At 43.7% G+C, this 14158-nt stretch overlaps 1 protein-coding gene across 1 annotated transcript in view; it reads right to left on the reverse strand.

Annotated features, from left to right (window-relative positions):
- Nucleotides 1-7717: 7717 nt before the first annotated feature.
- The window catches only part of mmp11a (matrix metallopeptidase 11a), a 121620-nt gene continuing 115179 nt past the window's right edge, over nucleotides 7718-14158 (reverse strand). Inside the window, exons 7-8 of the mRNA XM_038794163.1 lie at nucleotides 12222-12479; nucleotides 7718-9855 (exon numbers count right to left, since the gene is read on the reverse strand). Of these exons, the coding sequence (XP_038650091.1) occupies nucleotides 9722-9855; nucleotides 12222-12479 (392 nt within the window). The 3' untranslated portion in view covers nucleotides 7718-9721. The remainder of the gene's footprint in view (nucleotides 9856-12221; nucleotides 12480-14158) is intronic.

The following is a 14158-nucleotide window of genomic DNA, read 5'->3' on the forward strand; positions in this document are numbered from 1 at the left end:
GGAGCATCCTGCAACTTAACGACGTCGGTAATAGTTGGCTTTGGCTTTTCCGAGGGAGACTGGCTTGGTGATGTTTTTAGTCTGACTCATAATTTTTTGGCACCACCATCTCCTTCCATTGGGAAGCTTCTTTGGTTTGGTTGTCTGCCTGTCTATTTCCTACATCTGTTGGGGGTTTTACCCGATGTATGGGCAGTGCATTTTATAACCGCCATTTGTTTGGGCAACATCAGGGCCTGTAGCAAGTGAGAAACGAATGCCTTGTATGAAATTTGTTTGCCTGCGGATGTCAAAAATTCTCTATTTTTTTTCCTTATACTTGGCCAAAGTCATGCGTGACTCCAAAGGCATATCTAGAGTCTGTATAAATAGTCACCCTTAAATCCCTTCTGGATTTACAAATTAGGGCAAATAACTCGGCTTGTTGGGCTGAGAACGGGGTTTCAAAGGCTGCTGCCTCCAAGGTTTTCCCGTCCTGATTTACTATAGCTTATCCTGAGAATCGCTCCCCCCTTTCACCGATGGAAGCACTTCCATCTGTGAACATGGTCAGGTCTGGGTCGTTAAGAGGGGCATCCGATAGGTCCTCCCTGACAGATGAATCGTCCTTTATAAGTGACATGCAATCGTGTCCAGGGTGTTATTGCTCAAGGGGTGGATTGGTGAGAAAATTTGCAGGATTAATAGTGGTGCAATGGTGGAATTGGAGCTTTGGATTGTTCAAGAGATAAATCTCATACTTGTTCTGTTGAGCCATGGTGAGATGCTGAGTTTGGAGCTGGCCTAGTAAGGCCGTGACTGAATGAGAGCCCAGGTTGGGAAAAGCTTGTTGTTTTAGCGGATACTGCCTGTACATACCCATGCTTGGGTCTCATCAGTTTACAGGGAATGTGGCTTGTTCAGCCATTTTGTGTCATTAATATCTAAGTTCTTCTACCTTCGCATTCAACCTTTGCATGTCTAGCAAATTTACCATAGAAGTTTCTGTCTTAAATCAAGTCACTACATTATTGATTATACCTCTTCTAACTCTGTGTAGGTCATCATGCCCTCAAAATCTCATGGCACCCGTGTCATTGGCAGCCTGCTTCATAACAACCTTACTTAAAACACTGTACATATTTAATTAATATTATAAACAATACCGGAACGCGCGAGAAGCAGACACAAGTTGTTTACGCGTCCGATATCTGTCCCCGCATGTAGCTGTAGTCAAGCATTAAAATAAGCTATATCCTTGTTCCAGTCTCTGACTGATGGAATGCATATCCCATTAATAAAATTATATAAAGCCGCATAGTTCATGTAGCTACATGCATCCTGTGTACGTGAAGTCAATGATGTTTAAGCGCCTTGAAGTGCTCGTAGTGGTTCTGAGATCTCAAGAATCATCACAAATCTCCACAGGTGCTGCTGTCATGCCAGCCTTTCCGAAATGTTTAACCTAAAAATTTAAAGGAAAAGTGTCCTGGTCGTCACCAGGTGTTAGATGTTGTCCGTATGAAACTTTTCCTGTATGGGCCGAACGCTTGTGTTATGCAGGGGTTAGTATATTTATATTCCAAACCCTTCATATCCATTTTCCTAGTTATGTTGCATTTCAACCCGACCTTGACGTGCATTTGCCTGGTTAATTAGCCAGTTTATAATAACTCAACTGTCTCAAATTCCTGAAACTTCTGCAAATATCGTGGCACCTATAGTTACTTGTAACGTTCTGCACTATACGTCCTATGTTCTAACACCAAAGATCCATTCTGCATGGGACAGAGTGGCTTAATTAACCTGAAAAAATCTGAAAATTCAAAACTTAAGATTTGTAAGTTCCAATTAAAATGCATCTTCAGCTGTGTGGACTTTTCATTACTTTATCAGAATTAAAAAGGCCAGAGCTCACAGGCAAACCCAGCTTGGGAGTGTCAAGACATCTTCTGGATTATACACAAAAGCTTGTTGAAAGGGTTAATTTTCTTGCAGAGACAAAAAGGGGTGTAAAGTGGGTGGATAAATTGGAATGATGCCATTCGCATCTCTAAACGTTTTTTTTTATATTTTTCACTCAAATGGACTGGGAGTAAAAGTTGGATTGCTGCCAAATTCCCGTTATCAAGTCTCTCAGAATGATATGTGCTCTCTATGGAGTTGCTTTAATCAGAGTTAATTTTCTGAAGTTTTAATTTCCAAGCTAATTTTGAACAATTATTTTAAAATATCAAACACAATATGTTATTGAATCTCTGACTGAACCAGTTTTGCGCTGTTTCGTGGTTCTTTCCCAGACGAACATGATCATGGACATATTTTATTTACCCATCTGTTCTTTATATTTAATTCTGCAATCTCATAATTAAAACATCTGTGTTGTGACACAGGTTAGTTTTACCCTACTGATGATTATTTGAGTCAGGGAAGTTTTAACCCTGAACTAATGAAACACCGGCTTGATCATATTTGTCATATGTATTTCAACTATCCTAACCTCCACTGAACACCATAAAACTAATATTTTCTTATTATTACATACGTGATTTTGCCTGATTAAAATTCCTTGTGTATCAAAATTACCCTGGAAATGCCAATGATAGCCTTTGAAAAGAAAAAATTGTTAACTGTACTCAAACTATAATCTCGAAAAGGCAATGCATAGACAATTTGAAGCTTTCAAATAATCACAGCTTGTAACAAAACTTTTAAAAGTCAAAGTCTGAAGGCAAAGTCTGAAAATGAAACATGAATACGGAGACAGTGAATAGTTCAGACTAAAACTCCCTCTCTACAGATGCCTAAAACTCCCTCTCTCTCTCTCTTTGTCTATCTCTACGTAACTCTGTCTGTCTCTGGAACTCTTGTCGCTCTTTCTCTTTATCTAACTACCTCTCCGTCTCTGTCTCTCCCTGACTCGCTCTCTTTCGCTCTCTCAACTTTCGCTGTCTCTATCAGTCCCTCTCTCTGTCTCTGGCTCTCTCTCTCTCTAACCCTCTCTCTCTTTCTCTAAAATGGCGGCAAAATCGTCAATGGTAGAAATACCTGGCTTCTACAGTTAAGTAAAAATCCTTCTGGAGCCTATTCTAGAATTCCAGATTATAAACCCATGGTTACTTTCTCAGAAGATAAATCGTAGCAGAGAGATATCAACATTCACAGACCAAGCATACACATTCTCACAGGTCACAAATATCAGAGTAAAGAGACAGAATTTTCACAATAGCTCAATTAAAATACTGAACAAACTTTTTCATTCTCCTTCGAAAACTTTATCTGTGTTATTCCATTTAAGTCAATTTCCACTGATTAATTTTAGAGGCATTAGCTATTCTTAGAGACGTATATTTCTTTGTGCAGATGACCTGCTTGCTGAAATGGTTACATTTTTGTACAGAATCGAAAGTGGTGGAGAACTTGGCATGATGCCATCTCCATCCGTTACGTGACCTCAGACGTTATCCATCCTTTCTTTCAATTTTTAATGTTCGTTATTTAACCGGTTTTTGGAAAGAGACATTACTGGATGTTTATTTTTCTTTATTTCAAATTAATTGAATTACTGCCGAATTTATCTGGACGGCTTGAAACGATCTGAAGTTATTCTCGACATGTATCCATTGTTAAGTTTCTAACCGTAATCTTGTATTGACTTTCCTCCCCATTTTTCGTTTTGGGAGGGGGATTAGTCATCCTCAGATATTCCTGAACAAAACTAATTGAGTGTTCTAGCCCCTTTCTGATCTTTTGGATTTCACTTAATTTGATTTTTTTTTTTCTCCTTGAGACATTCCGGGACAGTCATTAGCCATAATTGTTGGCAGTTTTGTGATGTCTTTTGCTAGTTTGAACAATCTGTACTGCCGCTATCTTTATCCGCTTTATTGCTATGCTTAAAGGAGCTCAATTCCTTTAAACTAGCCTGTCTTCCAAATGGTGTGAAGGTTTAATTTATGTCATTTGTGCTTCTAACTTTATTTGTCTTATCCTTAGTTCTTGTATCTCACCATTTTTCTCTGTTCCACAGAAATCACACCCATCTTTGATCATTGTTTTTTTTAACCAGAGTATTTTGCTCTTTAAAAACCAAAAAAAAAGAAATTTTAAACTGACTCTTTTACTCATTTGGCCTTGATACCAAATTTGTTAGATGTTACCTCACCGTCTGTCCGCCTTGCCGAGTGACTCTAATTTTTGGCGGTCAAAGGTTTGACTACTCGCCTTGTCCACCGGCTCGAGCGGCGTCCAGCTCAGCAACATCCTTCCAGACTTACACTAAATGTTACGGGTGAAAATATTCACACGAAGGCCTGAGTATCAATAACAAAGCAGTTTATTATGTCAGAATTCTGGGAGATAAGATCTGGGAACGTCGCAGTCCCTGACAGCACCTTATCCCACTTAAGCTTAAACTCACATGGATTAATATACAGATTCAAGGCAGATAGCCTAATGACTTGGTTCTTTTCCCATATGCGCATTCCTTTTTTTTTTTAAGACCTTGGCTGTTTTAACTATTCCTTTCTCTGTCAATTTTATACCCAAATTTTAATGCATTAGTTTTCCCCCCAGTGGCCATTTTTCTTCTCCTAAATTTTTATGCAATACCCCCCATAATAATCTCAGCTGCTTAGAGTATTCCGGATACTGTTCACAAAGCGTTTACAGTGCACTGCCACTTTCAAAAGTGGTGTCTAACGTATTACCCATTATACCCCTTATCTGATGCCAGATGGTCCTCTGATTACAATTTTAATAGCGATCCTAGATCACTAATCCAATTTTGAATTTATTACAGGGTTATCCTGCCCTGTTTTCCAATTGGTTAAGGAAATTACGTGTGTGGTGTTTTATGTCAGGGTCTGCACGCTTTTTGCCCTGTTTATGTGTTGTTAAGCAGAGTTATCCGCATCTGCAGGAGAATATAATTTAAATCACGGAGTAATCGCGCTCCGTACAAGCCAATCAACAGCTCGAAGGTGACACCGTAAAGATTCTATGTCACCCGCCTTACAAAGTTAATGGGAACCTTTTATCGCGAAGGTTTTAGGTAATAACAAGGACCATGTTGGCATTGATATCTCGTTACCTCCTTTAACTATTCCTTAGGGACTCCAACCCGGTTCTTTAGAGGAATTTTAGCCTTAGGGACTCCAACCCGTAGCTTTTAGAGGAATTGATCCTCAGGGACTCAAACCCGTAGCTTTTAGAGGAATTGATCCTCAGGCACTCAAACCCGTAGCTTTTAGAGGAATTGATCCTCAGGCACTCAAACCCGTAGCTTTTAGAGGAATTGATCCTCAGGGACTCAAACCCGTAGCTTTAGAGGAATTGATCCTCAGGGACTCAAACCCGTAGCTTTTAGAGGAATTGATCCTCAGGGACTCAAACCCGTAGTTTTTAGAGGAATTGATCCTCAGGCACTCAAACCCGTAGCTTTTAGAGGAATTGATCCTCAGGCACTCAAACCCGTAGCTTTTAGAGGAATTGATCCTCAGGCACTCAAACCCGTAGCTTTTAGAGGAATCTAACCTCAGGGACTCAAACCCGTAGCTTTTAGAGGAATCTAACCTCAGGGACTCAAACCCAAGCTTTTTTAAGTTTCTGGGGTTCGCTGGACTGACCTGAATCTCGTAGGGACATCTCCAGCAGCAGGCAGTAGGACAGGCTCGCGACCGGGACAGTGAAGGGGAAAAACCAAAGTGAATAAATACTCACAATTGGGGGCCCTATTTTCCCCTATGCATCCGGAGACGATCTGCTGCTTACACCGTCTGCTTCTGTCGACGCACAAGAGATGCCCGCATTCTCCACCAAATGATAATACTAAATTTTTGCAGTCCAGAGGTAATCAGCAGTCGAACACCAGATAACTTAAATCAACCTTTTATTTACCGCGGGGCTGCAGCATAAGTGTAACTCAGAGTTACAGCAAGTGGAAAAGCAAATTTTTCTAAGTTACAGTTGACTATATATTCTTACAAAACCCCTCAAGCCTTTCAATCATTAATCATACAATTAGCTCATTACACCCTCCTTCATGTAATTATTTCTTCCCATCATTAATAATAGTCAGTTCACATGTTTCATAGTATAGCAAGTCTTTATCGACAGTCCTGAGGAGTGTAGTTCTCACAAACATTTACAGTCTCCCACGGATGGTTCACAGGCTTTCCAGACAGCCAAGGCCGTGATAACGCTTTCTCACAGAAGCTATTCATTTCACAATGCACGTATACAAACTTGACATTCCATTTCCCATCAAGCTCTGATTTTTAACTTGACCAAACTCTCATTCCATTTCCCATCAAGCTCTGATTCTAACTTGAGCCAAACTCTCATTGTGAGGGGTGAGGGAGCAGCCAGTCAATGTAAAAAATGAGTGGCCTAAAGGGCAGTGTCAGCAATGTCCAAACGACTGTCCATCTCGGGGTACTGGTGAGCAGAGTCATTAATGGCCTACACCCGAGTTCACCAACAACCTTTCAATTACCCACACTGAGAGTGATCTTGGACAATGCCCATTGCAATACATAGAAGGAAGGGTCAGCTGAGGCGGCAGTTCAGCCATGTCCACTGATGGCAAGTTCACCACCGGGTGCTGACACAAACATTAAATGAAGAGGAACAAATGGAAACATTGTAGCCAGAATTCTCCGGCCGTTGGGATTCTCTGTTCCTGCCGGCAGTGCATCATGGGGTGGCTTCCCCGGGAAATATCATTGACAAGCAGTGGGAACTGGGCATCCCATTGCCAGCGAACGGTGCAATGCCAAGAAACACACGGCCGGGGGATGGAGAATCCAGCCCCTGTTTCCTCCACAATAACAGAAATGTCTCTAACTTTCCTGTAGCCATCAATGTGTGGTAACCATGAGACGTACCTCTCTGAGTAAGCTCGTCTCAATAACCAACCATTATGTACACATGAATAAAGTGAAACCAATGTATTGTGAAATTTAAATTTAAACAAGTGGAATTTAAATTTGAAAAATACCTGTACCACCTTTGTTCTCCTAATAAGTTTTATGTTAATAGCGATAGAGTTGATCAGGAAAGTTGTGATCCAGAGTCTCCTTGTTTGTCCAGGAGTCTTTTTCAAAGCCCACCTGTATCTCCTGCATTGTCAGCATGAAAACGTTCACGCCATGGAACTGCGTGCCGCACCTCCCTCCCTCCACACCGGCAGCACTTTAAATGGAAAAGAACAGGAGAGAGGAAATGGGGCCTACTTCTTGTGCCGCCATTGGGATCGGCGTGCCATGATTGAAATTCCACCTGGCACCGTAATCCCCTCAGTACTCCAGCCATATCCCAGTAATAAAGTTTAAAAATAAATTGTCATATCAGGAATCTGTTTGGAGATCCCCTCTTAAACCCATCCAATAGTAGCAGCAGAACCCTTTGACTGTGAATGGAGACATCCTTCACTCACACTGACTGAGTTTTATTGAGTTTCTTCCAGTGATAACAAGTATCCCCTCCAAGCAGCTACTTCCCACAAGCCAAGACCACTGCTGTTATCTGGGAACCAGTCCGTACATCCTAGGACACTAGGTGATGAGGAGCAGCAAGCCTTGTAGATAATTGATTCTGCGACTGAGATTCCTGCTCCATTTGCTCCACTGGGTGTTATCAGCTCTCTTATACTGACAGAGTCTAGAGCACAGTATCACCTCCAAAATGCGAGCACAATGAGTGAGGGGAAGATTGATACCAATAAGAGAACATAGAATTGTGTAGAAAACATGATTTATTGTCAAAAATACAAAAACAAATGTTGTTCCAGAGACATATTGGGAGGGTTTGAAAGTTGTTATTCCCAGGTCTGAGACTCGGCACAGTCCAAGCATGTGAGGCTCACTGTTCACAAGCCCATCAGAGGTCAATCAGGATAGGTCTGATATTTTATTATAGTCCATAAAACCTCCCAGAGAGAAACACTTCCCTTTGTTTCGAATACATGTGGCAAAATAGTCTGTAACCTGATACTAGGCAATCAGTTAATATTCAGCTTTAACCAAATGATAACATTCAAAGCGAGTGAATTCCACGCCCCACATCCTCCTCCCTCTTTGCATCCTCGCCTTCTAATGAAGACACATTGGGCTAAATTTTCCTAGACCTGTGATGGAATGTTTGGGGGTGGGAGTGGTGGGAATTTAGGGGCTGTCATGTCCGGATGGCTCCCCGATGCCCAGTGAGCAGTGCCCACCTCTCCCAGTTGCAGAGCTGTTGGTATTGAAAGCCTGCCTGACCGGTGAGCTTGGAGATGGTCATTAAGGATACTGCCTCCCAGAGGATTACTGAGCTGTTCTCGCTCCCGGCCTGTGCGGGATTCAGGAGCCCCATTTGATCCCGCATTGGCGTCCTGAAACACAATGGGGAAAATCCAGCCCATAACGTCATTTACAATCCCAACTTGATCTTTACTCGAATTACTGCCTGGGTTCTATTCGGTTTACTGATGACACACCTTAAAACATCACCAGATATTTAAATGTAAATCAGGAATCAGCTGGAGTGAATCAGGGTTAAACCTAAACTCTTTTGCCAGATATATTTTCTGTGAGGATCTGTGATTTGTGCAATGAAATGTGGGGTTGAATGGCTCAGGTTAGGGAATGGATAATTAACCAGGGGTTTGAGCCCTGTTTACTGTTCAGGGATCCTTCCAGGAAGGTGCATGAGTGAGGGCAGGAGGTGAGGACAGGGGGCGAGAATAGGATCATGCAGCGGCAAAGGAAAGAGGGTGAGGGTAGGGGGGGAAGTGGATCAAGCAGTGGGTGAGGATTACCCCTCAACCCCCACCTGATGTTGCCCTCACCGTGAAGTGGGAGTACCTGGCACTGTTCATTAATGGTGAAAATGTGAGTTGAAGCCACTTGCAGCTGCCAACCTCAGCAGGCACCAGAGATTGAACCTGCAACCTAGTGATCTTTGAGGTCAGCACCATAATGAGGCTGCGCATAACCACTGAAGCACATGAATTAACTTAACATAATGTGGTTTTAGGAAGCAGCCAATGCTGGCAAGCTTGACGAGCAGACAAACCTGGGTTTCATCACATCTCTATTCTTCTGACAACCTGGCTGTGAACTTAGAGGGCCACTGGTGTGTATGCTGATGGATCCCTGTTCATTGTGAACGTGTTTATGACAATTCTGTGAACATAGCCACGGTTCCCAATATAATTGCCCAGGCAGGCGGGTGTCCAAGCCACATGTTGCCCCAGCTCATAGACTCCTATGGGAATAATTGTTGAATTGTTTATCAACGCTGAGCCTCCCAAATCTGATTACAGACCTTTACATGAAAAGGCAAAGAATTTCCCTCCTCAAAATAATGCCCAGGCCTAGAGAGTATCAACTAATACAGACAATGTAATCGGTTCTGGCAAGCTAGAAAAGAGTGATTTGTTCAATATTAGCTTTCTTCTGAAGGGTGCTCTTAAGGCTTTCCAGAACATTCTACAGTTATGTATAATAAGAGCAGCTATCCTAAGAAATGGGGCCCTCAGTTATTCCAAGATTACAGGAACAAACTTGTGCCGAATCTTTCTCCACCTTGCCATAAATTGAGATTCAACCCAACTCTGGAACATTGTCCAGAAGAAAATCCCAGAAATTAAGTGCGAAAATGGGAAAGACCCAGAGGGAAAGGTAGCCAGGAAGATTGCAGTATTGGGTTCAGAAGAATCTCCATGAGTGGCTCCAGCAGCCTTGAACATCTTTTGGAGTCATGTGTATGGCTGAGGGGAGGAGGCACATCCAAAGAAGTCATGGGCGATCAGCCGTGGGTATCCTTCCTGCACCCTCACCTGCACAGGGTCAAACTTCCAATAATATCTTCCTCGCAGAAAGTAAGCATAACCTATCAACAAAGAGAATACAGTTAGAATATGAAGCAGAAAGTTCCAGGCTATGATTCACTGTGAAAGCCTTTATCATGTTAACAGTGTGAAAGGGACAATCGGTCAGCAATATGTCTCAGTATGCTGATCGCTCCAAGATGAACCAGGCTGAAGGTGTGATTTCTGCACCAGTTACTCTTCTCCACAACTCACATACCCTTGACCTCTCTGAATCCAGCACTAGTCCCAGTCCAACACAACCTCTACTTCTATTCTTCTCCACAACACCTCTTCAATAGGATAGGGTGGACAAGGTGGAGTGTATACCATGCTCCTGGATGGCACACGTAGCAAAAAACCAGAGAACATCTTAACAGCAAATGTTTGTTTCAGTTTTCTATTTAATGAATAATTTAGATCGGATGGGCCAGTAGAGAAGCTTTCATCTCAAACCGCTCCTGGGAAGTGCCAATTCTCACAAGGTCAGAGGATAGATACCATTGGCTGAGGGAGGCCATTTTGTCATCGAGCTCATACAACTGGGAAACCTGCAAGTCTCTTCCTCAACCCATTGATGTTTAGAAAAGGATTCCAGAGTTGCTAGTACATCCCTCCACAGAGATCCCTTCACGGAGATCCCTCCACTAAGATCCCTCCATGGAGATTCCTCCACTAAGATCCCGCCACAGAAATCCCTCCACTAAGATCCCTCCACAGAGATCCCCACGGAGATCCCTCCACAGAGATCCCTTCACAGAGATCCCTCCACCAGAGATCCCTTCACGGAGATCCCTCCACGGAGATCCCTCCACCAGAGATCCCTCCACCAGAGAACCCTTCACGGAGATCCCTCCACGGAGATCCCTCCACAGAGATCCCTTCACGGAGATCCCTCCACTAAGATCCCTCCACAGAGATCCCTCCTTGTGTGAAATCCTTCCTGACTTGGTCTTCAACTTGCTTTTATCTCCTCTCTTGCCTCACAGTTTAGTTGTGAAATCTGTTTTGGGTACAGCCCTTCTATAATATTCATATCCTTTGAACTTGGATAACGTGACTTTCAGACATGTAATTTCGGCCCCAGTCTTTCCTCATCACCAAGTCCACAAACCAGGGACTAGTTGATAAAGTCCCAGACAAGAGAGTAGTCTGCAAACTTAAAGCACATGGGATTGGGGGTAAGAGGTGAATTGGACATTCAGAATTCTCCCTCAGTGTACCAGAACAGCCGCCGGAGTGTGGAGACTAGGGGATTTTCACAGTGACTACATTACAGTATTAATGTAAGCCTACTTGTGACACTAATAAAGATTATTATTATATATGAGCATGGATTGAGAATTGATTCGCAGACAGGAAACATAAAGTAGGAATATATGGGGAGAAGACATAATGTGTGTGATTGAACGGCCACCCTTCGCCAGAAAAGCAGCCAACAGCGCACAATCTAACATAGCTGATAGAAGCCGGGAGATCCCGCTCCCGGGATCTACCTGGCTCACAACATCTGGACAGATCTAGCGAGATGTTGCGAAGTAAATCCTGCCCATACTTTTTAGAAAATCTGCATATTAAGTCGAGACAGCAAGTCTCACTTTAATGTGCAGATTCCCAAGTTACCTGAGGTGTGGGATCTACCCCCCTTTACCTCGGAGACCTTGGGTGAATGCTGTTCAGTACTGGTTTCCAGAAACGGGGACCAAATGGAACGGCACCCGTGGGGGTCTCCCAGGGGATCCGAGACCCCGAGGTGCATGCTCACTGGGCTGCGTGGTGGTACCCTGACACTGCTGGTGCCAGCCTGACATGCCAAGGTGGCACTTCCAGCTGGCAAGGTCACTGCCACGGTATCAGGGTGGCACTGGCAAAGTGCCAAGCTGGCATTTATTTGTGATGGTGATCAGGTCGGGGTGCCCTGTGTGGTTGTTGGGGGGTGCAGGGGCCAGGAATCCTCCCATAGTGTGTTGGGGCTTGGGGGGGGGGGGGGGGGGGGGGGGGGTCGTGGGTCTCTAAGATTGTTTTAAAATGGTGTGCCAATCTCTCCCTCTACTGAGAAATGTGGATTCCAGCCAGCCGAGTTCCTCAGATTACAAAACGGGGTTATGTGCAGCCTCAGCCTCATGTTCTCTGCTGAGGCCTCTTATCTAACGTGAGTGGCGTTTTGCTTTTTAGCCATGTGTTTCTCGGCGCTGTGAGTGCTGGGAAACACATGGCTAAACACGCTCGCTATGGGACTTTGTTCCCTTTTTAGTAAAATCATGCCCTATATTTAAAATCCATTTGTTGGTGAACAAGATTTCCCAACTCAATCCCCCTCCACCCCAGATGAATGTCTGCAGTTGGCATCAACTACAGACTTGGTTGGACCATGGCAAGGGCTACTCACCATGCTCATCCTGGAATGCCCCATCAATGTTGGCAGGGATACCATGCCAGTCGTTGGTACTGCGTGGATAGATACTGTCCACAACATTTTGGTTCACATCAAAACGCCAATAATTGCTTCCTTTAAAGAAATAGATCTTCTTCTCCTCTAAGCCCCACATCAGAGCAGCCTCGACCTCCAGCATAGACATTCCAAGCTCAGAGATTAATTTGGGCCCAGAAACTTGGTTTTCTCCTTCATAGATCCAGTAATTTGAGCCTGGAAGCAAATGAAGATGATTAATGGCGCTGAGAGTGGGGAAAGGATAACAAGGGTGGACAGTAGGTCAGGGCATTGGGGTGAACATGTCCTTTTCACTAGAAACCTGGATATAACACATCTGAGATTGACAGAGTCAGAGAGACATTGCAGCATAGAAAGAAGCCATCCAGTCATTGAGTCTACACTGGCTCTCTGCAGAGCAATCCAGTCAGTCCCATTCCCCCGCTCTGCAGGTTTATTTCCCTCCATTTCCCATCCAATTTCCTATTGAAATCATCGATCGTCTCTGCTTCCATGTGGCAGTCATTAACACTCACTGTGTAAAAGAAATCCTTCCTCACATGCCCCTGGATTGCTTGCCCCAAATCTTAAATCTGTGTCCCCCCAGTCCATGTACCATCAGCCAATGGGAACAGCTTTTCCTTGTCCACTTGTCATAATCTTGTCCACCTCTATCAAATCCCCCCCCTGCCAATCTCCTTTGCTACAAGACAACCCCAGCTTCACCAATCCAACCTTGGAACTAAAATCCCCCAACCCTGGAATAATTCTGGTAAATCTTCTCCGCACCCTCTCAAAGACCCTAGCATCCTCCCTGAAGTGTGGTGATCAGAACTGGACACAATAGTCCAGCTGTGGCTTAACCAGAGTTTTATAAAGATTCAGCATAATTTCCGTGTTTTTATAGAATAGAGTCATATAATTTACACCACAGAAGGAGGCCATTCGACCCATTGAATCTGCACCGGTTCACAAAAGAGTTACCAGCTATTCCCATTCTCATCCCCATGTCCGTAACCCTCAAATATATATCCATCTCTCTTTTGAAACCTACAGAATCCACCTTCACCACTCTCCCAGGCAGCGCATTCCAAACCCCAACAACTCTGAGTAACGAGGTTTCTCCTCATCTCACTCCTAGCTCTCTTGATGACCATCTTGAAATTGTGACCCCCCTCGTCACTGACTTACCGACTTGTCGAAGCAGAATATCCTTCTTCACCCTGTCAAAATTGTTATAATTTTGAACAACCCAATAAGGTCACTTCTTAATCTTCTCTGTTCCAAGGAGAACAAGCCCAATTTCTCCAATCTTTCTTTGTATCTAAAATTCCTCATTCCTGGCATAACTGTAGTAAATTTCCTTTGCACTCTTGGGCTTTAACGTCCTTCCTTAAATAAGGTTTCCGGTGCTGAACACAAAGGCCAGAATTCTCTGGTCATTGCGAATCACATTTCCCGCTGGTAGTGCACCACTGCCAGTGGGTTTCCCAGTTAAAGTCCAACAAGTTTATTTGGAATCACTAGGTTTTGGGTGAGTGAAGAGGTGGGTTTCACAAACACATATACCACCTCTTCACTCACCTGCCGAAGGGGTTGCGCTCCGAAACCTAGTGATTTCAAATAAACGTGTTGGACTTTAACCTGGTGTTTCAATACTTCTTACTGTGCCCATCCCAGTCCAGCATCTCCACATCAGTGGGTTTCCCGGCAGAGTGGAGTGGTTAAGGTCGGAAATTCCATTGAATACCGCCACCAGCGAATGGCGCGCCGTCAAGAAACACGCGGCTGGGGGACCTGAGAATCCTGCCCAATATTCCAAATTGGGGGACCTGAGAATCCTGCCCAATATTCCAAATTGGTCTGACCGATGATTTGTAGAGGTGTAGTATCAT

The sequence above is a fragment of the Scyliorhinus canicula genome, chromosome 1 (genome assembly GCF_902713615.1).
Source record: "Scyliorhinus canicula chromosome 1, sScyCan1.1, whole genome shotgun sequence".
Taxonomy (NCBI): Eukaryota; Metazoa; Chordata; class Chondrichthyes; order Carcharhiniformes; family Scyliorhinidae; genus Scyliorhinus; species Scyliorhinus canicula.